General features: G+C 34.2%; 1 protein-coding gene across 3 annotated transcripts in view; it reads left to right on the top strand.

Annotated features, from left to right (window-relative positions):
- The window catches only part of LOC145663826 (dual specificity protein phosphatase 23-like), a 75652-nt gene that overhangs the window by 23047 nt on the left and 26635 nt on the right, over positions 1-25970 (top strand). For 2 of the 3 annotated variants that reach the window (XM_081729920.1, XM_081729922.1), the window contains exon 3: positions 1713-5255. The exons of the other annotated variant lie outside the window; for it this stretch is intronic. In XM_081729920.1, the coding sequence (XP_081586046.1) occupies positions 1713-1907 (195 nt within the window). In that variant the 3' untranslated portion in view covers positions 1908-5255. Of the gene's footprint in view, positions 1-1712; positions 5256-25970 lie in introns of those variants that run through there. 3 annotated transcript variants of the gene reach the window in all.

Raw genomic sequence — 25970 nt, forward strand, 5'->3', positions numbered from 1 at the left:
ACATAAGTTCTTTCTTTGGTGGGAATTGCTTCTTTCCCACACAATTGGACAAAGAAGTCTTTCATCGTTTTTTCATATATATATTTAAAACATTGCTTTTGCTGAGAACATTTCAGTTAGTGACTAACCATTTAAGTGTTTCTCCCTGACTCATTATATGCACAGTATTTATTCTGCAGTTATTTGGAACTGAATTAAGTGCTTTCGTTAATCGCTTATGGAAACATTACAATAGATTAGAGAAATACGGGCTGACCAGATGTCCCAGTAGCCAAAGTGGCACCAGCCTCACAATTTTCGTAGTTCGTTATCTGTACTTTCTCACGCCAGTGTTATCGCCGTGTCTAGTGCATTATAGGCAGTTGACTAAAATTAACATAAATTGTTTTCCGTATTCTGTTCGTATGTGCATACAGGTGAGTTAACCGAGTGATTTTTGAAATGAACTGCCAACACTTTTCTGTTGACCATTGCAACCCGTAGCTTGAGCTTGGATGCTCAGGGAGTTTGACTCCAGGTCTGGAAGATGCAACCACGCATCTCGCGTTGAACTTCAAACATAAGTTGTGTTAAGGGGCACAAGCTATTTAGCCGGTGAAGGACGATTTCTTACGGCTAGCCCCAATCAGTGAAATCCCAGGTCCTCAGACCTTGTGCGTTTAAAAAGTTATATACGCGCCCACCAATATCAGTATCCCACTGGGCAGATCTTTTTTTCGAAGATTCACCTTTACGCTGCAGGACTGTTCAGCGTAACAACTGGATTCATCGTGGGACGATCCAGACAACTTTTCCCCAGTGCTAATCCCCCAAGTGTGTTAATGGTGTGAGCAAAGTATTTATAGTGATACCTGAATTATAATCATTTATATAGAAAGGGCTATATTTCCCGAATAGGGCAAAACGTAATTTCCGCGGCAAAATTTATTAGTGTCCAGTGTTGTATTCATTTCTCTTCGTTATTTTTTTTTTCAAAATAGTGTTCTAATAAATAAGTATAGTGTCAATTAATCCAGTGTGTTTTCGTTGTTTGTATGAGTGATGTTTGTGTGCGTTATGGTCTGGATGACCGTCTGATCGTCCGTGAGGTTTTCGAGACGAGACACCCGAACCTCTCGGCGCCTAATGCTCATCTCATTATTGAGACCGACGAGCTTTTTGGGAAACAGTTTGTAACCTTTCTTGGAGAGGTCTTCGTCGTCCTGTCCAGGTAAGTTAAAGTATCAGGAGTATACTTATTGGTAATACCACGAGCCGAGGACAGCGAACAGAACTACAGGCGGTTACAAATAAATAGCTGCCCGAACATGGACCACGAACTTGAGTTGGTTACAAAGATTTATCAAAGATCATTACATAACCGTCTCACGCATAATAAGTATATTTTTAAAGAAAATAATTTTAAGAATAAATATTGGCAATAAAAATGTCAATACATCTGACAACACTTGATTCACCTTTTGATTTGTAAATACAAAATTTATGAACCAGAAATAAATATTTTGCTTCTTTTATTTAAATATTCAGAGAATAAGTTTTTATTTATTATTTTTAACCAATAAACTTTTCTTATTCTACATATCTCGGAGGGAATTAACCGAGATTAATAAAGATCAGTAGTTTGTTCTCTATTAAAGAGGTAGGACAGTTAATACCTTAATATATCTTTTCATCATGTTATATGTACATTTTGTTTCAATCTTTTGTTGCAGCCAGTAGGAATCCACTGTCGAATGGGCAGAGGCAGGACAGGAGTGATGGCCGCTTGCTATCTCGTTCGGTTCTATGACCTGTCACCAGAACGAGCCGTTATCAATATTCGTTTAATGAGACCAGGGTCTGTAGAAACGTATGAACAAGAGAAAATAGTAGTTGCGTACCGCGATTACCTAAGACAAAAAGCTTAGTGGAATAAAAATATTGTAAGTTGGTTTTATCCTATTTGTAAGCAACACAATAAGCCTTAAAATGTGTGACAGGAATGTTCTACAAGACCCAATATAATGAAACTAAAGGTGTACAGTTTCAAGCCAATGTTATGTAGACAGTATTATTAATAATAAGAGAATATCCTATGACTCACATTGCGGGTGAGGAGTAGGCTAAGTTTTGAATCTATTTAAGTCAAATACCTTCATTGATTATTTCCGGTTTTACATTGTATTTGAAGCGAATCCCAAATTATCTTTGAAATTTTAAGATAATCAAAAACGAAATAATTTAACAGCACGATGTTGTACTGTTTAGATTGTAAATACTTTTTTTTTTTTTAAAAATATATAATTTGAAAATAATAGATCTATACGGAATTAAATTTTTGCTTTTCCTAAGGTAGTTATGTTTTCAATTATATGATTGTCAATATTATTTATTGAAATATACAGGGTTTTTAAAACAACACCGACAACGTTTGGGAGGTGATTCCTGACACCAATATAAGACAAAGTATAGACCAACCTGGGTGAACAAATGCTTCCTTTCAGAGTTATAGCCTGCCGAAAACATGAAAATATGAACTTTAAAGGTCCATAGCTCCAAAACTATGGGACCTACCGTAGTCGGGTCAAGACTTCACCTAGGAACTCGTATGTACGCTATCCAGAAATGTATGTTTCAGAATCCTAAGTACTCACGCAACCGTTTTTATAGAGAAAGTTAGGCTATGGGCATATAATTCGAAGTACTGACCAACTACCTCTATAAAAATTGTTGCGAAAATACTACAGGATTCTGAACTTGGATATTTGGATAGGGCAAGTCTTGACCCGGTAGATTGGAGCTATGGACCTTAAAGTTCCATCTTTTCATGTTTTCGGCAGCCTATAATTACGAAATGACGGATTTCTGCACCGAAGTTGATCTATACTTTGCCTTATCTTGGAGTTACGAATCACCTACCAAACTTGTCGGTGTTGTTTGTAAACATTCTGTTTAACTATTGCTTTATCTTCGCTGGAAGTAAATTATTATTCAATGCACATCAGACTATGGCAATTGTAAATACTGACTACAAATATGTTTTAAGCGAATAGTTGTGTTAAACAAATATATGATGCTGTTACAGAGCTAGAGGAGGCCGTCGTTGTTTGAATATTGCATTACACTTAGATTAGAAGTCTGTTTTCGATGAAGGTCTGTAATAAAAAGTAAATAAAACCAATATGTGTCAGGCAAAAGACACAAAATGTGATATTTCAAGATTTAAATTGAGATTTATTATTGAATATTGAGATTTAAATTGTAAACTTAGACTTCCAAACGATTGCTGAAACAGATTCACTGATGCCGTTGCATCCAGAAGATGCCTTCCTTGAGATAAATATTATCTTCTCAATAACTTAAGAATGCGTGATGCAATGTATATGGAGTTTCTTAGAATTCATTCATAAAAGAAATATTGTAAGATTAACGAATTTTTCAACGCTACAAAATTAATTTTGGTATTTTAATGAGAAAAGTTGAAATATTATCAAGTTTAAGCATGGTCAGTCAAACAGAAGTTTGATAGCACTAAGAAATGTGTACAACATTTACACGATACTCAAAAAGTTGCAACTAAATCCCCAGATCTGTTGTGCGAGGGCCATTCGGAAAGTAACCTCCGATTGGTTAAAAAAGGAAACACCAAAAAAGTAAATTAGAAGAATTTATTTTATACATCAGAAAACTGTTTCCATAAACATTCAAACACTTACCATATTTCTGCACTAGCTTAGAAATCCAACAGCATAAAAATCTCCCGTATGTGCCTTGAGCCAGCCTGTGACCGCATCTTTCAGCTCCTTATCATCACTAAAGCGCTGAGATTGTGAAACGTCTATTTTCAGGAACTTTTCCATCAATTTTCTGAACGAGTTTATCAGTGACCATTGATGGCAATACCACTCCTCTCTTCGTCATGAACGTTTGTTCATCTACTTTTAAATGAACGAACCCTTTTATGAACATCATCTTCACTCATCACACTTGGTCTATACACGGCACAAAGTTTCCGATGAATAGCTGCTGCCGAATATTGTTTTGCCGTAAGAAAACGTATAACAGCTTGCACTTCGCACTTGTCGGGGTTTTCTATTGCAGCAGACATTTTGAGACGCTACAAAAGTGGAACTAGTGAACAGACAACCCTCACTTTACCACGTTTGGTTGTAGACTGATCTACCGCGCACGTCTGTGCAAAGATTGTAACACTGCCCCCACTACTTCACGTACAGTGACCAATCGGAGGTTACTTTCCGAAAGCGCCTCGTATATTAATAAAAATAAATGCAGTCTTGTTTCTGATGGCATCATGTACCATATTTATATCGTAATTTTGTATAACGTATGAACTAGAGTTGTTTATCATCGGGTAAAGCAAGTTTTTTTAAATATATATATATATATGATGAATGATTGTTATATATTCGTCTCCCTTAGCATAAAGGGCACAACTGTGAGACGTAAAATTGAAAGATTTTTAAGAGATTGTTATATATATTTATTATTTATTTATGTATTGTATTCACATTTTATATATTGAAAAAAAAAACTATACTTCAAGCAAAATAGATGCAACAATTGTTCTTTTTTATTGATCTATTATTTGTATATTCTACTGGTATTTTTCAACTACTATGTATTTAATGTACTTACTATCAAAACTACTAAAACAAAAAGGTTAAAATGTTTACGAAAGTTACCGTAAAACAGACAGACCGACAGACATGCGATGCATATGTCGAATAGTGAGAAGTACCTTTGGTTATTCTTTTTTTTTAATAAATCGCAATTTGTATCCATAATTGAATGGATAAAAACCATAATGGTATAACTTAACATTTTGGCCCAAACTATAGTTCTTCTACTATAGAGACAGGTTCTTAAATGACATTTATACACAAGACGGTTTGTATACCAAACATAGCTAAGTAAAATGATGTTATTTGAGAGACGTATAGTTGTGTATAATCGCAGTTTTGTTAAGAAATTCGATCAGCCAGCTGTAAACCCATTTCTCTCGGAGACAGGATTTATACGTTAACACCGTTATGGTTTTCACTAATTCAGTCACGTTATTTTATTAAGTTTTTCTTCCTCGTTGTTGGTTGTAAACTTCAAGGACGAAGACATACCTTGTGAGTGAGTTCCTACTATAACGTTGATCTTTTGTTTTATTTTGAATCCTATCCTGTGATATCAATTTCCTATGTGATGGTCATTGTTTCGCTGTACCTGAAAAATAAATAAATAAATAAATGAAATTCCTATTTTTATACACCGAGTTTTATTTTGATACCATTAAGAATACTTCTCTGTATAAGTTCAGTCAGGAAGTGCGACATGTTAAAGTATTTTGGCGCCAAAAAATAATTACATATAAAAACCAGTTGAGAATGCCCCAAGAGCATTGCCAGAACACACTTAAAAAGAATGGAGAGATGGAGTGGGAAAGATAACTGTGATTCTTCCTACATCTAAAAGTAAATATTTTTATCCGCACCTTCTTCTGTTTCTCGCAAAAATATCATCTCTGTATGATTTACGGTTCCCAAGATATTTCTCCTTAAATCTCCCGAGATTCGAACTGTTTTGGCCAATATCTGAGGAACGGTAAGTCATAAAGAGATGATATTGGTGTTAAACAATACCTAAGAGGAGGATGAATATTTTGGTATAAAATAGTAACCGATGGTTACTGTCCAACTGGTCACTGATTTGGCCAGTGGCTACCAGCTAATATCGGTACCAAAATATTCACCATCCTTGTACGTATTAATGAACACCAATATCATCTCTCTATGACTTACGGTTCCCGAAACATAGGTCCTTAAATCTCCGGAAATCGGCCATTTTTTGGCCAATATCCCAGGAACGATAAGAGTGATGCGAAAAATTTTTGTTTATGGTACTACGCTTTCAAATTTCCCACTTACAAAAATAAATCAGTGTGGGAAAGGATTCTATTCACCGTATTGGCCCGAATATAAGGCACATCCTACCGTTTGAAGGAGCGCAAAAGAAAGACTATACCCGAATATAAGCCAAGGGAAGAAAAGAAAATGCTGGGAATCAATCATTTACCAGCAGAATGAGGGAAATTTACGTAACTATGCTATATCCTTAGCCTTTATGATGATTCTCCGTTCTCTACACAACCGCTCAAATTGGCAACAAACCATTAGAGCCACTTAAGTAGAAATGAATACCAGTATAAGCTTAAAGGTAACATCAAAGAATATGTTATCAAGGCACAGATTCAATAATTCTATTACTAGATAACAATACGGTACTTACATAGCAGGCGGTTTCTATAATGCTATTGTTGCATTATTGTTATTTCAAATGAGCAATTAGCAAATTTCTAAGTGCATTAGATATGACTAAATGTCGCAATTTTTGTAAGGTCGCGAATATAAGTCGCATCCTAGTTTCCACAGTTGAAATTTATATAAAGTGTGGCATATATTCGGGCGAATAATGTAGATATGTGGAAGTTCTGAATAAGTGCCCTTATTTGAAACACGCTTTAAATGCTTTTGTAAGATATCAAGCGACAGTGCCGAAATAGTATAGCACAATTTAAATGTAACAATTAATTATGAACATTGTCAATACCTAGGTATATGACTAGTGACTTCAGTTTATCTGGTTTCATATCCATTAGTATATAAATTCTTTATTTAGAACAAGTGGACCTCTGTCCCAGCGTTTTTGAGACTTTCCGTTTTAAGGAGGGGCATTTTACATATATCAGGATAAGCACGAAGTTGCTTTCCCCAATATGTGAAGAAATACAATAAGCTAGGCGACTTGATGAAAGCACGCTATTTCTGTGTTAATTTACGAATCTCACAGCTGTATTACTCGACACAACTTCATTCAATAAACAACTCTTAAAGCACGTACGAAAACATGCTTACCAGTTCTAGCAACACTAAAAGGCACAGTACTGCCAGTTCTTATATATATATTGTGCGCCACTGTCCCCTAAATTATTTGCCGCCCCTCGCACAAAATTCCCCCCTCCCTCGCCGAAAACGACCTATATTAGAATTGAATTCACAATTTTTGGGGTCGTTGATACAAATAGTGACAGTTTTAATGAATTCAAGGTAATACTCCACTCCGCAGCGGGGAAGCGAGATTTTAAAAGTGATCGAAAACGACAGTTGAATTCATAGTTTTTGAGGTCTCTGAGTTTAACAGTATCAGTTTTCATGATGTTCAAGTTCATTCTCACCCCTTGGGGTGGGGATGGGAGAGGATGACTTTTTAAAAATAATCAGATAAGCTAGCTATTTAGTAACTACTGTAATATAGTGCGAATTAAACACATGAACATATTTTCTCGCGCTTGCGCGGGACTCTACGGCTTGCTAGTGTTCAATATTACTTTATTGTGAATTTTAAAAAATCGAAAATTTTGCCGCCTCCTAAATTCTGCCGCCCTGTGCTCGAGCACAGAATAGCACTTACCTAAATATGGGCCTGTAATATATATATTACTAATAAAAGTCCAACTGACCAAAGCAGTGTATATATTTTAAGTTTATATATATATACTGCTTTGGTCAGTTGGACTTTTATTAGCAATCTTGAATTTTCAAAGCTACAATGAATAATTTACACACACACACACACACACACACACACATATATATATATATATATATATATATCGGGTGTTCTAAAAATGGCGCCCACGGAACACAGGGCACTCTTCTACAGGTCAAAATAAAGCGAAAATGTTGTGTGATGAAATGCCCTCCGGGGCATCCTTCAGCCGCTATGAGGAATCATAATTTCACAATGTGGCAACGTCGCAGATTAACTTGGAGTCATTAGCGTTACTCTACGAATTCAACAAAGCAGTTGAATCGATTGCTACACTAATAAATGATGCTAGTATCAATCAATATCAACTTTAGTTACCATCTGGAAAGAATCGATATAGCTATTTGATACATTGGTACATCTAATCTACGGTTCTTTATTTGCGACGTTGCCACATAGTGCAATTTGTGTCTCCAGACGATGACTCGAAAGGTCAAGTATATATATATATATATATATATATATATATATATATATATATATATATATATATATATATATATATATTGCTTTATTTTGACTTGTAGAATAATGCTCTGTGGTCCGTGGGCCATTTTAAAATACCCGATATATATATAAACGAATGTAACAATCTGCGAAATTGTGGATCGCTGCGACGATTTTGGTAATTTCTGATGGTTGACTGTAACTTGGCCTAACTTAGCATACGCGTATTTTCGGCAAGAAGAAGATTAAGGTTTCAAGGGGATAACATGTAAAAAGTAATAGAAAACGACCCCTACTAAGTGTCCAATCTATAGTTTTTGGTGTTGTTCCGCCCGCTCCCGTTCCAGTTTGGCCTTCATTAGTATATTTTGGTGGGATCAGAAGATGATGAAATGCAAAAATAATCGGAAACCTATATTAAGTGTCCAATCCATAATATGAATGGTGACACTGCTAATGCCGTTGAAATCTAAATTCATTCCACGTATGTCTATACTAAGGGAAGGATGGGATTGAAATAGTTCACATAAACCTACTTTCTCTGTGCGAAGAACGGGCATTTCAGCTTCTATGTATGTATACAGGGTGGACCATTTATCTTGAAATGCCCTTGTAACTTTTATACTAATGGACAAAAGCTCCTGAAATTTTGTACTATGCAAATATCGATAGAGGGGACATTGGCATACTCTATGATACCACTAAGTTCGCACTGTTGCCAATCCAACATAAAGTCATCTCAGATTTTGCTTTGGGGGAGGGGGGGTGGTGACAAGGTTCTCCAAGAAGTTTCACGTTTTTTATTAGTATATATATGGACGAAAGTCCCCACATCATAGTAGAAAACGAGATGCATGCGATGAATAGTGACACTCCTGTTGCCCTTTAAGTTCAAATTCATTCCCTATGCGTATCCTAAGGGAATGAAGGGGTTCGAATATTTTACATAAACTTATTCTTCCCGTGCAAAGAATGGGCATTTCAGCTAGTCTTAAATAACCACAACTAGTTAAGATTATAACGTTGAAAACAGGCTCATATCAATATAGTCAAGAGAACACACGAGCGGAACCTTAGCAATCCTTATATACAACAATTAGTGTGTTAGGTGAATTTTCTTCCCTTAGTTTTGTAGCGTTTTTTTTTCGAAGTTATTTCCATCAAGAACCTCCGCTGTTAATGTGTAGTCCATAATTAGAATGAACAGTTATAAATAATAAAATAACTAATAAATATTTCGTTATCAGAGAATATTTGAAATAAATTTAAAAAAAAATAATGAACCCTGCAAACGCTTCGTAATATGATTCAATTTTTGTGCAATTTTACGCATATAATTAAAATGCAAGTTTCAAGTCAGAATGTTTGGATTTATGCGCCAAAACCCAATCGAATTGTAATTAATGTAGTTTCTAGTCTGTTTTATGTGATTTCCATACTCACCCTTGCATAAAATTATTGGAAACTCATTCATGTGAAGCATGTAAGGACAGAGGGATGAGAGTAAAGCAAAACTGTTTTTAAGCTCCGAAGCAAGCATTCTGTGATTAGTATTCGGCTGCTGGAGGGAAAGAGTTTTACGTATTCCATGAAAGGCTAGAAGAAGGAAGAAGGGGGGGAGAGTTTTGGAACGGCTCATGACTACACGATCGCACTATTTGTGGAAGGGGGAGGCTTGATTTCAGAATTAAGTCACAAGCTCTGTCTTACTCTTCCAATCTGTATGAATCCAATCGAATAATGTACCTTGAATATAAATGTATTTCTTGTTTGGGTAACCAGAAATTAGGGCATCTGTTGGGAATAGATCGATACACGTAAAGAGATAGCTTCTAACTTAATTTGTGAGCAAATCATCAAAGAGTTCATTTCCATATATGGTATTCTTTCAAAATGGATTATTATTTACATATACATTCTTGTTATTTCCGCTTCTGAGGTTGTTTAGCTAGGCTTAATGCATTACTCGTATTATTGATGCTTCGATAGAGTTTTGCTTACGATAGATAACATGCTATTTGGCTTAGGTACAGTGAGAAAAAATGAAATGAAATCTTTGAGTTTTACGTCCCACGGTTATGCCGGTTAGACTAAAGGAGACGATGATGATGAGCGATGAATGAAATGGTGGAATGAAGAAAGTGGGAGGAAACGGGAGAACCCCAAGGAAACCCACGCACACGGTGTTTGTCCACCACAAAGTTCACTTGGCGGGGGCTGGGATCGAACCCAGGACCCCAAGCACCAGAGGTGAACGCTCTACCACTGAGCCACCGCGGCCCTTTAGGTACAGTGAGAGTTTTACGTGTAGTAAATTTTAACGAATTACTGAAACATTCCGGAAATGTGAAGTAAATAATAGAGATCATAAATTTTATAATTAGACCCTGCGCTAGCTGAAATGTCCGTTCTTCGCACGGGGAGAATAAGTTTATGGAAAACATTTGAACCATCCTTAGGACACACTTTTGAATGAAAGCGTAATTATATATTTTAAAAAAAAAAACATGAGATACTTTAGGCCTATTTTTGCAGAAATTTTGAACTCCTACTTTCTTAGGATACACTTTTTAATGTGATATGATAAAATACCAGCTTGAGGGGGGGGGGCACTAACTATGGTCAAAAATTCATTTTTATTCGGGTCAACCGTTACAGCCAACTTCGATTTCAATGTGAAGGAAATAACAGAAAATGCCGCTTTTCTGCCGTTAAAACGGAAAGTTCCAAAAATAGGAAATACGGGATCGGGTCAGATGCTCAAGTATATTTTGCCCAACCATTAAAATGTGGGACATTTGCTCAAGTAACTTATCTTGCTATTGATCATGAACTGGAAATCCATGACAGACGGGAAAATTTTGGCTAATGACCAGAACGGGGGGTTGAGATTTTCATAATAAAATAAGCAGGGTTGCCACAAGTTAAATAAAATTTAACTATGATTTTTTTTTTATTATTAATAAGATTGAATGTTTTTCATGAATCATTTATGTCGAAGAAGATCTAAATATTCCTGAAGTATGTGGCATGCGCTTGCAATTTAGGACTCAATCCTAGCAGTCATCATATTCTCAGTATTATATTTTTCATATTACGAAGGCAAAATACTGTATCTGAGCAATTCAAGGTACAAACTGGATTTCTTTCATTGCTTAAAAGAGTTAAGAAAAAGAGAATAATTAATTACAGACAATACACCGGATGTACGGATTCTTCAATAAATCACATTAATTTCTTAGGTTATGAAATGAAATGAAATCTTTGAGTTTTACGTCCCACGGTTATGCCGGTTAGGCTAAAGGAGACGGTGATAATGAGAAATGAATGAAATGGTGGAATGAAGAAAGTGGGAGGAAACGGGAGAACCCCGAGAAAACCCACGCACACGGTGTTTGTCCACCACAAAGTTCACTTGGCGGGTCTGGGATCGAACCCGGGACCCCAAGCACCAGAGGTGAACGCTCTACCACTGAGCCACCGCGGCCCTCTTCTTAGGTTATGTACAGTATAATTCAGATAGGCTGTATTGAAGGAAATTGTATTAAATTTCCCATTGTTTGAAACAAAATGTTTTATACGTAGAGTATAACAAAGATTAAGAATAGTGTTAACCAAGAGACGAGATTTAAGACTGCTTCGTCTTGAAAAGGAGGCATGGAAGTGTTGTCTTTAAAAACGTGTTTATTGGAAGAGTTCGGTGTCATCTCGAAAATTCTATCTTGACATTATGTTGGATAACACTAATACCATAATCTATATAGTACTATTATATAAAAGAGTGGAAGTGATTCGCTCATCATCGCCTAGATCATTCAGTACTTTTAGATTGTGATTTCTCTTTAAAATTATTGTAAAACAGACATTTTACATTTAAAGTCTTAGTTTATGCTTCTTTTCCAGTTGAACTAGTTCAACTATGCTTAGTTTACCATATTTTTAAAAACAACACAATTTTATCTAACACTCTGCAACCCTGTCTATCGGAGACATTTCATAATAGCGTGCATCGAAATACTACCCACCCCCTTTTTGGTGTTGCTAAGAATGCAGCAGGTGTCCCTTCTGTTTCGGTTGATGATAATCAGATTAAGAAAAAAAAGATAACCACTGTAGGAAATGTCTCTGGTTTAGAGACACGAAAAACTAGAAGGTTGGGCAAATACCCTATTTCGTGAAACACGTCTCTCCTCATTAGTAATGAAGACTTTATAAACCGAGTTTCATCTTCCTAACTTGACGGACTCATGAGATATTATATTTTTGGCAGAAATATTGAACTCCCTCTAGGGCCTTATATATGGCCTTTAATCACCATTTTATTTTCCAATGTTGGCAAGCCTAGTCATGCCTCATATCACGGTTTAATTTCTTCTACGGTGTTAAATATGGTTTGGTGGATAAACTACTGCATTAAAACTTGAAACAGAAATAGAACTACTAGAAAAGTTGCTGTTGGTGCGCACCTGTCTGTATACCTATATTTTAATTTACTATCTCATTAACTATATTCTTATTACGTTGCTTTTTTGTAATAGGGTCATTGATTTTTTTATTAGACAGCGATGTTGAGTGACAAGTTGTAACAGTTTGAGGCAATTTTGTTTAATTTTGCATTCACAAATAACAAGGTACAAATTTCAATTGAAACTATGGAATAGTATTAAATTGTAAACAAAATCAACCACTCTTTTGACTGAAAGGGAGAAAATTCATCTTCGTATAATTGAAATTCATGTCCGTAGTAAGAATCAGATTGCTAACTTGGTTAATTGTAGTTTGGTCTCTAATTTAATTGATGCTTTCTTTTTTCTTTTTTTTTCTTTTTTTCTTTTTTTTTTTTACTGAATATACAATATTTTCATATTCATATATTCAGGTAAAACAGCGCAAATGTAAAATTATTAGGGATTTAAGATTTAGATTTCTGGGCTTTCGACATCTAAGGCCATTTAGCCCGTCACGTTTTGAGGGATGACGTCCCTCGGCAAGCACACAATCCGGGGAAAGGGAAGGAAAGAAGCGTCCTGGGACTATAAGTTAGGTACCACCCCGGCATTTTCCTGGTGTGAATGAAGAAAACCCAGGAAAACCTCATTCAGGGTGGCTGACCTGAAAAAGCATTTTACACTTTTTCGACCGAGTGCCTCCACCGGGAATCAAATCCGGGAAAGCTCCCCGTAGAATTTTTGTGGTAGGCCTTGAGAATTGTACTTGCATGGGCGAACCTAGATATTTCACAGGTGGATGGGTGCGTGAGCTGTCATATTTTTAAAAACATCATTTTCTTAAAGAATAGTTGTTTTCTCACTTTCTAATCCAATAATTTGAGTGTTCTTCGTATTTCGAGTGGAGAGATATTTGTATTAACTTCCTATTTCCTCCTGTTTTCGCTCCTGTTTTCTTGGGGTGGCATTTCGTACCAGTCTATGCAAAATTCTGGGTACAAGAACGAATTGCAAAAATTGCAAAACTATGCAACATTACACGAGTCGTTGACACACTGACATTTTGATCGGCCATATTGGGTTCAATACGTCAATGTCCGCGAAATTTCAAACCAAAAGATGTGTAGTGTTCACACATATATCAATCTTCAAAAGATTAATTCAATCTGCCCATGACAAGTGGATGAGAGATTGCTGGCAAAAGTCGATTGGCATGACCTTCGGGCGGATATATTGGATTTATCCTTTGCTGTCGGCCCGGCATATTTCACCAGTATTGCTTCGTGGCCCTCCTCTATCTAAATATATGTGCAGTTTCCGGATCCCCGATTCTTGGGAGAGAACCTTTACTTGTCAGAGTAAGCGACTATGTTTCTCAACCATAACACAATAAGGCTGTATAAAGTAAATTCCATTTGTTTGTGATCATATCTCGCAATAAATATTTCGAAAAATAATTCGTGTTCTTCGGTATTAAAGTAAAGAAGATTAAATCTTTAATTAAATGTTTTACGACCTTTAGGCTAAAGGAGAATAATGATTTATGAAAGTCAACGATTATAAAAGAACTGATAGAATGATAATGTGGGAGGAAAGGTAATAACTCACTATGTTGATCATCACAATATTATCCACCCAGAGCCGTAGCTAGAGATTTCGGCGCCCCCTACAATCACCTTACCTTATATATATGTGTTCAGCTGTTTTCAAGAGGCTTAATTTGGATATTTTGTTAAAACTTGACAAAACTACCTTCCGTTGTATACAAATTCATTTGGAGAAAAGTTATGGAAATTTACAACTATTTACAACGTTTCATACTATCGATAAGAAATGAAATTTCAATAGGAAATGGGTGACAGCATCAATTTCCAGTAATAATTGTAAACTCTTGTAATTTAATTCTGTATGTGGCCATACAAATAGGATTCGATTCTTTACGGTATAAAAACTTTATAATTTTAATTTTGACACTTTTAAGTAAAAATATGTTTTGTGAAATGTAACTGAAGCTCAGAAGGAGTCTTCTTTGTGAATTTCTTAATATTGATCAATGGAGGTGAAGAGTTAAATATTTTTATCTAAAATCCAAAATGTAGTTTGGCTACTGCATGTTTGAAACTATAGTAATTACTTAATTTCTTAATGAATGAAAATTCTGAATTTAAGGTTACTTATTATTAATTAACATATTAAAAATACACTAACTCAAGGCGCAAAATTTCAGTCAGACGCACTCGCCAACCCAAAAATGATGGTTGCCAGTATCTCTCACGTACAAATTATGAGAGCCTTCACCGCTTGGCCTTCGGTTTCATAAAGAAAGACTTCACATTCCGTGTTTTCTCTCACTCAGTGACAATTATTTTCGTGCGAAACAGAAACTGTGCAGCCCTGTAAGTTTAGGCAGAAACCATTCTAATGAACACTGGTATGGTCAACAGGTCTAAATTTTGCGCCCTGTACTAACTCATATACACACACGTATATCATCCACTTATATATATAATGTGTGTATAACTTTTGTGTGCATATAGATAAAAATATCACACATACACAAAATAATCCTGCCGATAGAATTAGTAGATGGAGAAATGATCCCAATAAATTCCTTCAAATTGGAAAGAAATCATTGATAGTGATTAGTCTTTGAAAAAGATGAACTCATCATCATCACCATCAAAACGCCGAACACATATTTCAGACTTTGACCGTTTCTGATTTTGAAAGCGCTTCTACGTATACTATAAGTCATTGCTTGGCGGTTTCCTTTAAGTAATAAGTAAAAACTTGTACTGACTATGATTGAAACGTTGGGATTGCGAGCGCAGCGAGCAAGAGAAATTTTTAACAAATCTATTTCTTTGAAACCGATAATAATATTGATTTAATAGGGTACCAATAGTTTTTCGGGGTGACGCATCTTTTACTCTTTTCCAACACTTTTACTTTCTTCTCGCTCGTTCGGCGTCTTCTTGCCATCAGCACCCGGGACAACCACCCCTCCCAGGCTACGGATCTGTGTCAACCACAAACTGACTTGGCTTAGGAGTTTGTTATGAACCATACCGTGCTTAATCCATATAAATATCCATACCTAACAAATTGAAGACTGCTGTCACAATACTCATTGCAGTGGTGTCGCAGAATTTCATCAAGGGCGAGTTATGCTCTCAATTCGTCTATCCTTTCAGGATATGAGTGATTTCTCTATATACTATATATAGTAAATTTTTATTTTCCCATTATACCTTACTGAAGGGTGAGTTTAAACCCCTAATCCCCTTGTGCACCCCACCGTCCACTTTTTCCTAAATTACTGAGATCGTTTGAGTTGGAGCAGAGGCTCACCTACGGAGGGTCCAAAGGGTCTGCATCTCCCAAAACTTCCTATCTCAAAATACATTTGTACACTTTCTCAATAAAACTATACTTGTTTAACAGGGAAATGATTGATGTAGCATGAAAATTTGATTTTACACTTCATGTGTACTCTTTCTCTTATAAAAACAATCTAGTTCTATCATTATTTCCTAAAAATATAGATGGAAGTATAACCTATACTATAATACTATAATAAAACTATACTTGTTTAACAGGGAAATGATTGATGTAGCATGAAAATTTGATTTTACACTTCATGTGTACTCTTTCTCTTATAAAAACAATCTAGTTCTATCATTATTTCCTAAAAATATAGATGGAAGTATAACCTATACTATAATACTATAATAAAACTATACTTGTTTAACAGGGAAATGATTGATGTAGCATGAAAATTTGATTTTACACTTCATGTGTACTCTTTCTCTTATAAAAACAATCTAGTTCTATCATTATTTCCTAAAAATATAGATGGAAATATAACCTATACTATAATACTATAATAAAACTATACTTGTTTAACAGGGAAATGATTGATGTAGCATGAAAATTTGATTTTACACTTCATGTGTACTCTTTCTCTTATAAAAACAATCTAGTTCTATCATTATTTCCTAAAAATATAAATGGAAGTATAACCTATACTATAATACTATAATAAAACTATACTTGTTTAACAGGGAAATGATTGATGTAGCATGAAAATTTGATTTTACACTTCATGTGTACTCTTTCTCTTATAAAAACAATCTAGTTCTATCATTATTTCCTAAAAATATAAATGGAAGTATAACCTATACTATAATACTATAATAAAACTATACTTGTTTAACAGGGAAATGATTGATGTAGCATGAAAATTTGATTTTACACTTCATGTGTACTCTTTCTCTTATAAAAACAATCTAGTTCTATCATTATTTCCTAAAAATATAAATGGAAGTATAACCTATACTATAATACTATAATAAAACTATACTTGTTTAACAGGGAAATGATTGATGTAGCATGAAAATTTGATTTTACACTTCATGTGTACTCTTTCTCTTATAAAAACAATCTAGTTCTATCATTATTTCCTAAAAATATAAATGGAAGTATAACCTATACTATAATACTATAATAAAACTATACTTGTTTAACAGGGAAATGATTGATGTAGCATGAAAATTTGATTTTACACTTCATGTGTACTCTTTCTCTTATAAAAACAATCTAGTTCTATCATTATTTCCTAAAAATATAAATGGAAGTATAACCTATACTATAATACTATAATAAAACTATACTTGTTTAACAGGGAAATGATTGATGTAGCATGAAAATTTGATTTTACACTTCATGTGTACTCTTTCTCTTATAAAAACAATCTAGTTCTATCATTATTTCCTAAAAATATAAATGGAAGTATAACCTATACTATAATACTATAATAAAACTATACTTGTTTAACAGGGAAATGATTGATGTAGCATGAAAATTTGATTTTACACTTCATGTGTACTCTTTCTCTTATAAAAACAATCTAGTTCTATCATTATTTCCTAAAAATATAAATGGAAGTATAACCTATACTATAATACTATAATAAAACTATACTTGTTTAACAGGGAAATGATTGATGTAGCATGAAAATTTGATTTTACACTTCATGTGTACTCTTTCTCTTATAAAAACAATCTAGTTCTATCATTATTTCCTAAAAATATAAATGGAAGTATAACCTATACTATAATACTATAATAAAACTATACTTGTTTAACAGGGAAATGATTGATGTAGCATGAAAATTTGATTTTACACTTCATGTGTACTCTTTCTCTTATAAAAACAATCTAGTTCTATCATTATTTCCTAAAAATATAAATGGAAGTATAACCTATACTATAATACTATAATAAAACTATACTTGTTTAACAGGGAAATGATTGATGTAGCATGAAAATTTGATTTTACACTTCATGTGTACTCTTTCTCTTATAAAAACAATCTAGTTCTATCATTATTTCCTAAAAATATAAATGGAAGTATAACCTATACTATAATACTATAATAAAACTATACTTGTTTAACAGGGAAATGATTGATGTAGCATGAAAATTTGATTTTACACTTCATGTGTACTCTTTCTCTTATAAAAACAATCTAGTTCTATCATTATTTCCTAAAAATATAAATGGAAGTATAACCTATACTATAATACTATAATAAAACTATACTTGTTTAACAGGGAAATGATTGATGTAGCATGAAAATTTGATTTTACACTTCATGTGTACTCTTTCTCTTATAAAAACAATCTAGTTCTATCATTATTTCCTAAAAATATAAATGGAAGTATAACCTATACTATAATACTATAATAAAACTATACTTGTTTAACAGGGAAATGATTGATGTAGCATGAAAATTTGATTTTACACTTCTGGTGTACTCTTTCTCTTATAAAAACAATCTAGTTCTATCATTATTTCCTAAAAATATAAATGGAAGTATAACCTATACTATAATACTATAATAAAACTATACTTGTTTAACAGGGAAATGATTGATATAGCATGAAAATTTGATCTTACACTTCATCTGTACTCTTTCTCTTATAAAAACAATCTAGTTCTATCATTATTTCCTAAAAATATAAATGGAAGTATAACCTATACTATAATACTATAATAAAACTATACTTGTTTAACAGGGAAATGATTGATGTAGCATGAAAATTTGATTTTACACTTCATGTGTACTCTTTCTCTTATAAAAACAATCTAGTTCTATCATTATTTCCTAAAAATATAAATGGAAGTATAACCTATACTATAATACTATAATAAAACTATACTTGTTTAACAGGGAAATGATTGATGTAGCATGAAAATTTGATTTTACACTTCATGTGTACTCTTTCTCTTATAAAAACAATCTAGTTCTATCATTATTTCCTAAAAATATAAATGGAAGTATAACCTATACTATAATACTATAATAAAACTATACTTGTTTAACAGGGAAATGATTGATGTAGTATGAAAATTTGGTCTTACACTTTATCTGTACTCTTTCTCTTATAAAAACAATCTAGTTCTATCATTATTTCCTAAAAATATAGATGGAAGTATAACCTATACTATAATACTATAATAAAACTATACTTGTTTAACAGGGAAATGATTGATATAACATGAAAATTTGATCTTACACTTCATCTGTACTTTTCTCTTATAAAAACAATCTAGTTCTATCATTATTTCCTAAAAATATAGATGGAAGTATAACCTATACTATAATACTATAATAAAACTATACTTGTTTAACAGGGAAATGATTGATATAACATGAAAATTTGATCTTACACTTCATGTGTACTCTTTCTCTTATAAAAACAATCTAGTTCTATCATTATTTCCTAAAAATATAGATGGAAGTATAACCTATACTATAATACTATAATAAAACTATACTTGTTTAACAGGGAAATGATTGATATAACATGAAAATTTGATCTTACACTTCATCTGTACTCTTTCTCTTATAAAAACAATCTAGTTCTATCATTATTTCCTAAAAATATAGATGGAAGTATAACCTATACTATAATACTATGATAAAACTATACTTGTTTAACAGGGAAATGATTGATATAACATGAAAATTTGATCTTACACTTCATCTGTACTCTTTCTCTTATAAAAACAATCTAGTTCTATCATTATTTCCTAAAAATATAGATGGAAGTATAACCTATACTATAATACTATAATAAAACTATACTTGTTTAACAGGGAAATGATTGATATAACATGAAAATTTGATCTTACACTTCATCTGTACTCTTTCTCTTATAAAAACAATCTAGTTCTATCATTATTTCCTAAAAATATAGATGGAAGTATAACCTATACTATAATACTATAATAAAACTATACTTGTTTAACAGGGAAATGATTGATATAACATGAAAATTTGGTCTTACACTTCATCTGTACTCTTTCTCTTATAAAAACAATCTAGTTCTATCATTATTTCCTAAAAATATAGATGGAAGTATAACCTATACTATAATACTATAATAAAACTATACTTGTTTAACAGGGAAATGATTGATGTAACATGAAAATTTGATCTTACACTTCATGTGTACTCTTTCTCTTATAAAAACAATCTAGTTCTATCATTATTTCCTAAAAATATAGATGGAAGTATAACCTATACTATAATACTATAATAAAACTATACTTGTTTAACAGGGAAATGATTGATGTAACATGAAAATTTGATCTTACACTTCATGTGTACTCTTTCTCTTATAAAAACAATCTAGTTCTATCATTATTTCCTAAAAATATAGATGGAAGTATAACCTATACTATAATACTATAATAAAACTATACTTGTTTAACAGGGAAATGATTGATGTAACATGAAAATTTGATCTTACACTTCATGTGTACTCTTTCTCTTATAAAAACAATCTAGTTCTATCATTATTTCCTAAAAATATAGATGGAAGTATAACCTATACTATAATACTATAATAAAACTATACTTGTTTAACAGGGAAATGATTGATGTAACATGAAAATTTGATCTTACACTTCATGTGTACTCTTTCTCTTATAAAAACAATCTAGTTCTATCATTATTTCCTAAAAATATAGATGGAAGTATAACCTATACTATAATACTATAATAAAACTATACTTGTTTAACAGGGAAATGATTGATGTAACATGAAAATTTGATCTTACACTTCATGTGTACTCTTTCTCTTATAAAAACAATCTAGTTCTATCATTATTTCCTAAAAATATAGATGGAAGTATAACCTATACTATAATACTATAATAAAACTATACTTGTTTAACAGGGAAATGATTGATGTAGGATGAAAATTTGATCTTACCCTTCATCTGTACTCTTTCTCTTATAAAAACAATCTAGTTCTATCATTATTTCCTAACAATATAGATGGAAGTATAACCTATACTATAATACTATAATAAAACTATACTTGTTTAACAGGGAAATGATTGATATAGCATGAAAATTTGATCTTACACTTCATCTGTACTCTTTCTCTTATAAAAACAATCTAGTTCTATCATTATTTCCTAACAATATAGATGGAAGTATTTTACAATTACTTACCGTCTTTTCGGGTCCAGAATAATATTCGTTCAGGGGCGGATCCAGGGGGGCCGATCGGGACGATTGCCTCCCAGAAGAGGAAACTTTCTTATTTTATATATATAAATAAAACCCATCCCAAAGTTTGGAGCCCTTAAAAGTAGCAGTATGAGAACCCACCGCCCCCCAGAAGTCGGTCCTGGATCCGCCCCTGTATTCGTTCAATACTACACAGACTTAGTGGCTTGTACGATTGGACTCCTCCAAAGCTAGGATCCCTAACAAAAATTTACGGCAGCTCCTTAGTGGCTAACCGGTTAGCGTAAGCGCCTTTGGCGTGGGAGACACGGATTCGATTCTCGGCGGGAGCTTATGTGATTCGGATTTCACGTTAATCAGTATGTCAACGTGTCATATAGCCTCGCTGCTGAAAGGGACGTTAAACTCTAAAGCAACTCAACTCAATTCAAAAATTTCTGGGTGCTTGCTTAGCCTGGAGTTTGCCGTCCCTATCAGCACCGAGGCTATATGAGACGTGGGCCTACGGTTTAACTTGGGATCCGATGCATCTTATCTCCCACCCAGTGTTTCTTCCAGACAGGGGGGCACTGCCCCTCGGAGCTCTGACAGTGCCCCTCCGGAAGAGACGAAAACAATACGTCTATATTATAATAATAAATAGAATAGTACCAGCAATGCCCCCTGGAATACGAAGTGTGCTGCCCGGAACATAGTTTCTGAAAGAAACACTGCTCCCGCCAGGGATCGAACTCGATTCTCGACGCCGAGGAAGCCTACGCTGACCATATAACGACGAGCTTTAGATTATTGAGAAAACAAGAAGTAAGGAAAGTATGGTGAAGATCGTAAAGAGTATTTTGTTCCGGAAAGAAAAAGAAAGGGAAAGAAGTTTTGAGCTAAAATCAAATAAAATATTTCCGTCGCTGGCTTGAACTGTGAAAGTGAAAGATAAATGAAATTTCTTTTAGTAGCTGAAACTGATTGTGAGAGTAATTTATGCATTCGGCGATGGGAAAAAATGTTTGAAGCGTCTTACTTTGTATTTGAATGCTGTGTTTCTCTGAAATCCGTGTTACTCGAATGGAAGCTACTAAAACGAGATTTCGCCGTAGTCTGTCGGGTCTCGTTCTGCCGCACTTACAAAGTCATTTGCGGTTGGGTCAGAGGAAGTAATTTCATTTGCAGCGGAGTCAGTCCAAACCCTGATTGGAATTGACGGCTGCCCTAAAACAACGATATGTCCTCGCTACTACAGAGGGGAAGCAAAGAGAGAGAGCTCTCCTTGTTTACATTTTATCCAGAGGCGGATCTTGAGGGAAGTCATAAAACTTAAAATTTATTGCTAGAAGGTAAGGGAAGAAAGTTTACTTAGTGTACTAATTGTTGCTAAAGCGTTCGTGGCGCAATAATCCTTGTAGTTAACTTTTTTTTGAAGTTTTTATAAGTACGTTGCTTTACGAGACGAGAAATAAGACTTTCTTGTCCCGTCTCGTCTCAATTCTTGAAGAATTTTCTCTTGTCCCTTTCGAAAGTTTCTCGTCTTGTGTGCAAAATTTATGCTCTGAGTTTTTACTTTATTTAATCTAGAAGTTATCAAAATTCTTCTGCATCACGAGAGGTTTACAAAGAATTTGATATAACAACATTTAAACCATATGAATTATTGGAGTATATTGTGTAATGACTTGCTATTTGTAAAAGTTGATAAATCTTCTTCATTTTGTTCGTACGCTCACTTTATCAATTTATACTATGACTCATGTATCACTAAAACACTGTTTGAAATGAAATGTTTCAGTTTTACGTCCCACGGTTATGCCGGCTAGGCTAAAGGAGACGGTGAGGATGAGAAATGAATGAAAGGGTGGAATGAACAAAGTAAGAGGGAACGGAAGAACCTCGAGAAAGCTTACCGACACGGTGTTTGTCCACCACAAAGAAACAGTGTTTGAGATCTCAGACTTTGACATACTAATGCTGCCCACGTAACTGAAATCTATATAACATAATTGACACTTGTTTATATATATATATATATATATATATCCGAGCGTAATTGACGTTCGGCGAGTCTCTAAGAGGACGTGTTCGATCGTAATCTACTGGTAGGAATTTCAGTGTTTATAATTTTGATACACTGTTTCTGTTCCTTGTGTTCTGAAAAAATAGCTCTTATGAATAATCATTTCCTTAAATTGACAACTGGCCACAATGTCCTGAAGACTGACCAAGTATGACAAATCTAAAGTCATGATTAATTTACTAGAATTTATACCAGAGAGATAGGAGTTATAATGAAACGATGTGATATATCCTTTTAATATTAGAGATTAATATCTAGATGTTTGAAATACAAAAACAATCAATAATGGCGTAATAAATTATCGAACCCCGACACAGATTATACGTAAGGTGACATTTTTAAGATACTTAGATGTAGCTTGTCCCTTTTCCACTAATATATCAATTTACATATCCCTTGGGAGTCCAGTGCACATTATAATAGTATCACTAGACAGTTCATCCAGACCACTGACGTGGCACTCAGAGAACGGTCTTTAACAAAACAAGGGAACTCGAAACAGATTCTATTAATAAACAAATATATTAAGTAGGTTACGAACGAAAGAATAAGACAACAATAGAATAATGGTGGTGATAAAATGACCCTTTTCAGTGAGATGTCTTCCTACCAATCAGTTGATCTTAGATTCATTTGGGTCAATTTCGCAAAAACTATGACACATTTCACTGACACAACGGTAGTACACACTCAAAGAAATAACTGGCATGTCCTGTAAGCACTCGAAGAGAGACGACTAATGATGGAAAACAGCTTGTATGCCAAGCGGAAGACAACAATCAATTCTGTGACGTGTCTTACCTGGAGGTCTTGATGGCTTCTTGATGGCTCAGTGGTAAAGGTGGTAAGGTGGCGTCAGCGAACGGTAGAGCGAGATATCTAAACGAATTCTTTTCCAGAACTAACCTCAGTCACGAAGATAGACAAGCAGATTCGTAGATGCGGCACTCAGGATTGGAATGCCATCTTGGTACCTTAAACAAGGCATGCTGCATCTCGATAGACTCACAGTGTAAACTTTGCGACATCGGAGGCTTCGCCAGATAGGATAGTAAAGGAAGGTTTGGAATTTTGATAGACGGTCTGTTAATGTTCAATGAGGTAGGCGATACCAGAACGATTTAATTGCAAAGGAATTTATTTAAAAGTTTTATGTCAACAGACCGTTGTACAAGAAAGGTTAATGTAACTATAGGTGCAAAAGATAGATTACAATAGATAGATTTGGCAGAGGAAGAATACGATGTTTAATACATTGGGCGGTGCTTCAGGATTGTAGCTCAAAGACTGATCAGCCAAAATTAATGATAGTAACTTGAGACAATGCTGAATTATGAGGATATTGCATGATTCTCAGTAAAGGCACCTCTATAGCTCTGTAACAGAGAACAGATTGCACACGAATGATGACAACGTGGCTGACGGCGGAAAGTCATAAAAAACAGTCTTTGACGCCAAACGATAAATTAAGAACAAAGTTAATTATTGAAAGCATTGTCGAAGCTATGGTTATTCTGATCAGAGCTATTGAAACGTTAAACAACAATGATAATAATTTGGTGAATATCTTTTGGCACAATCGGAATCACCTTTACACTTCGAAGCAATAAATAGCACTCGTAACACAACATTTTGTTTCATTGCCACTAGCCTACACACAAAGTGTAGACTGACAAGTAAAGGCCACGTTTGGATGAATCGAAAATGAAAAATGAAATTTTTGAGTTTTACGTCCAACGGTTATGCCGGTGAGGCTAAAGGAGACGGTGATGATGAGAAATGAATGAAATGGTGGAATGAAGAAAGTTGGGGGAAACGGCAGTACCCCGAGAAAACCCACGAACACGGTGTTTGTCCACCACAAAGTCCACACGCCGCGAGGTGGGATCGAACCAGGGACCTCAAGCACCGGAGGTGAACGCTCTACCACTGAGCCACCACTGTGAAATTTTGATTCTCCATAGCTGCTAAAGGAAGCCCCCGAGGACATACCACCATATAATATTTTCGCTTTATTTTGGCCTGTAGAATAGTGCTCGTTGTAGTGGGCGCCATTTTTAGAACACTCCCTATATATATAGGGGAAAATCCAACAACCCTGCACGTCTTTGAGATTTTTATTTCAAGTTTCTATACATATTTTTTCGTTATCTGTAAATTACTAATCAACAGAGCAGTTTTACACAACCAAATAATATACATTCGATATTTATAACTTTTAGTGGTTGAATTAGATTTCAGCTACCAGCATAGCTTTCAGTAACAAAGGCTATGTGATATATGAATTTTAAGGTGGAACACAAAGCACTATAATGTTTTCAAATTTTAAGATATGAATTGAACCCAGGACTACGTGCACTAAGATACGCGCGCTAGCAACTAGATCCAAACTTTGTATTCTGTTCATTGATTTCCATGTAAGTGCCCGTATACGAAAGGAGAAGATCACTCAAAGATGAGACAAATGGAATCTCCAATGTGCCTTATATTAAATAAGTTAGTTTAATAATCGTAGAGTTCTTGAAATTAAATTAAACATCCAAATTTACATCTCGTAATATTCTTTTAACTGAAGGAGACAAATGATTTTTTTAAAAAAAAGTGGCACAGTGTGGCTTAGTGTTGCCAGATTTGAAGATTAAAAAAGTAGCGTAGTTGTGCTCTAAAAGTAGCTGATTTGAACTATTTGTAGGCCAAAGATAAAAATGAATTATTTTGCAGATATACAGAGTGGCCCAAAAGTAGATATACAGTCCTGTATGTTTTATATATGTAGTTCTGTATACCTACTTTTGGGGCACTCTGTACATACCTACATAATCGATATAATGGAAACACCAGAAGTTGGAAGCACGTCAAACGTCAGG

Source organism: Thermobia domestica, chromosome 11 (assembly GCF_964235325.1).
Source record: "Thermobia domestica chromosome 11, izTheDome1.hap1.1, whole genome shotgun sequence".
Taxonomy (NCBI): domain Eukaryota; kingdom Metazoa; phylum Arthropoda; class Insecta; order Zygentoma; family Lepismatidae; genus Thermobia; species Thermobia domestica.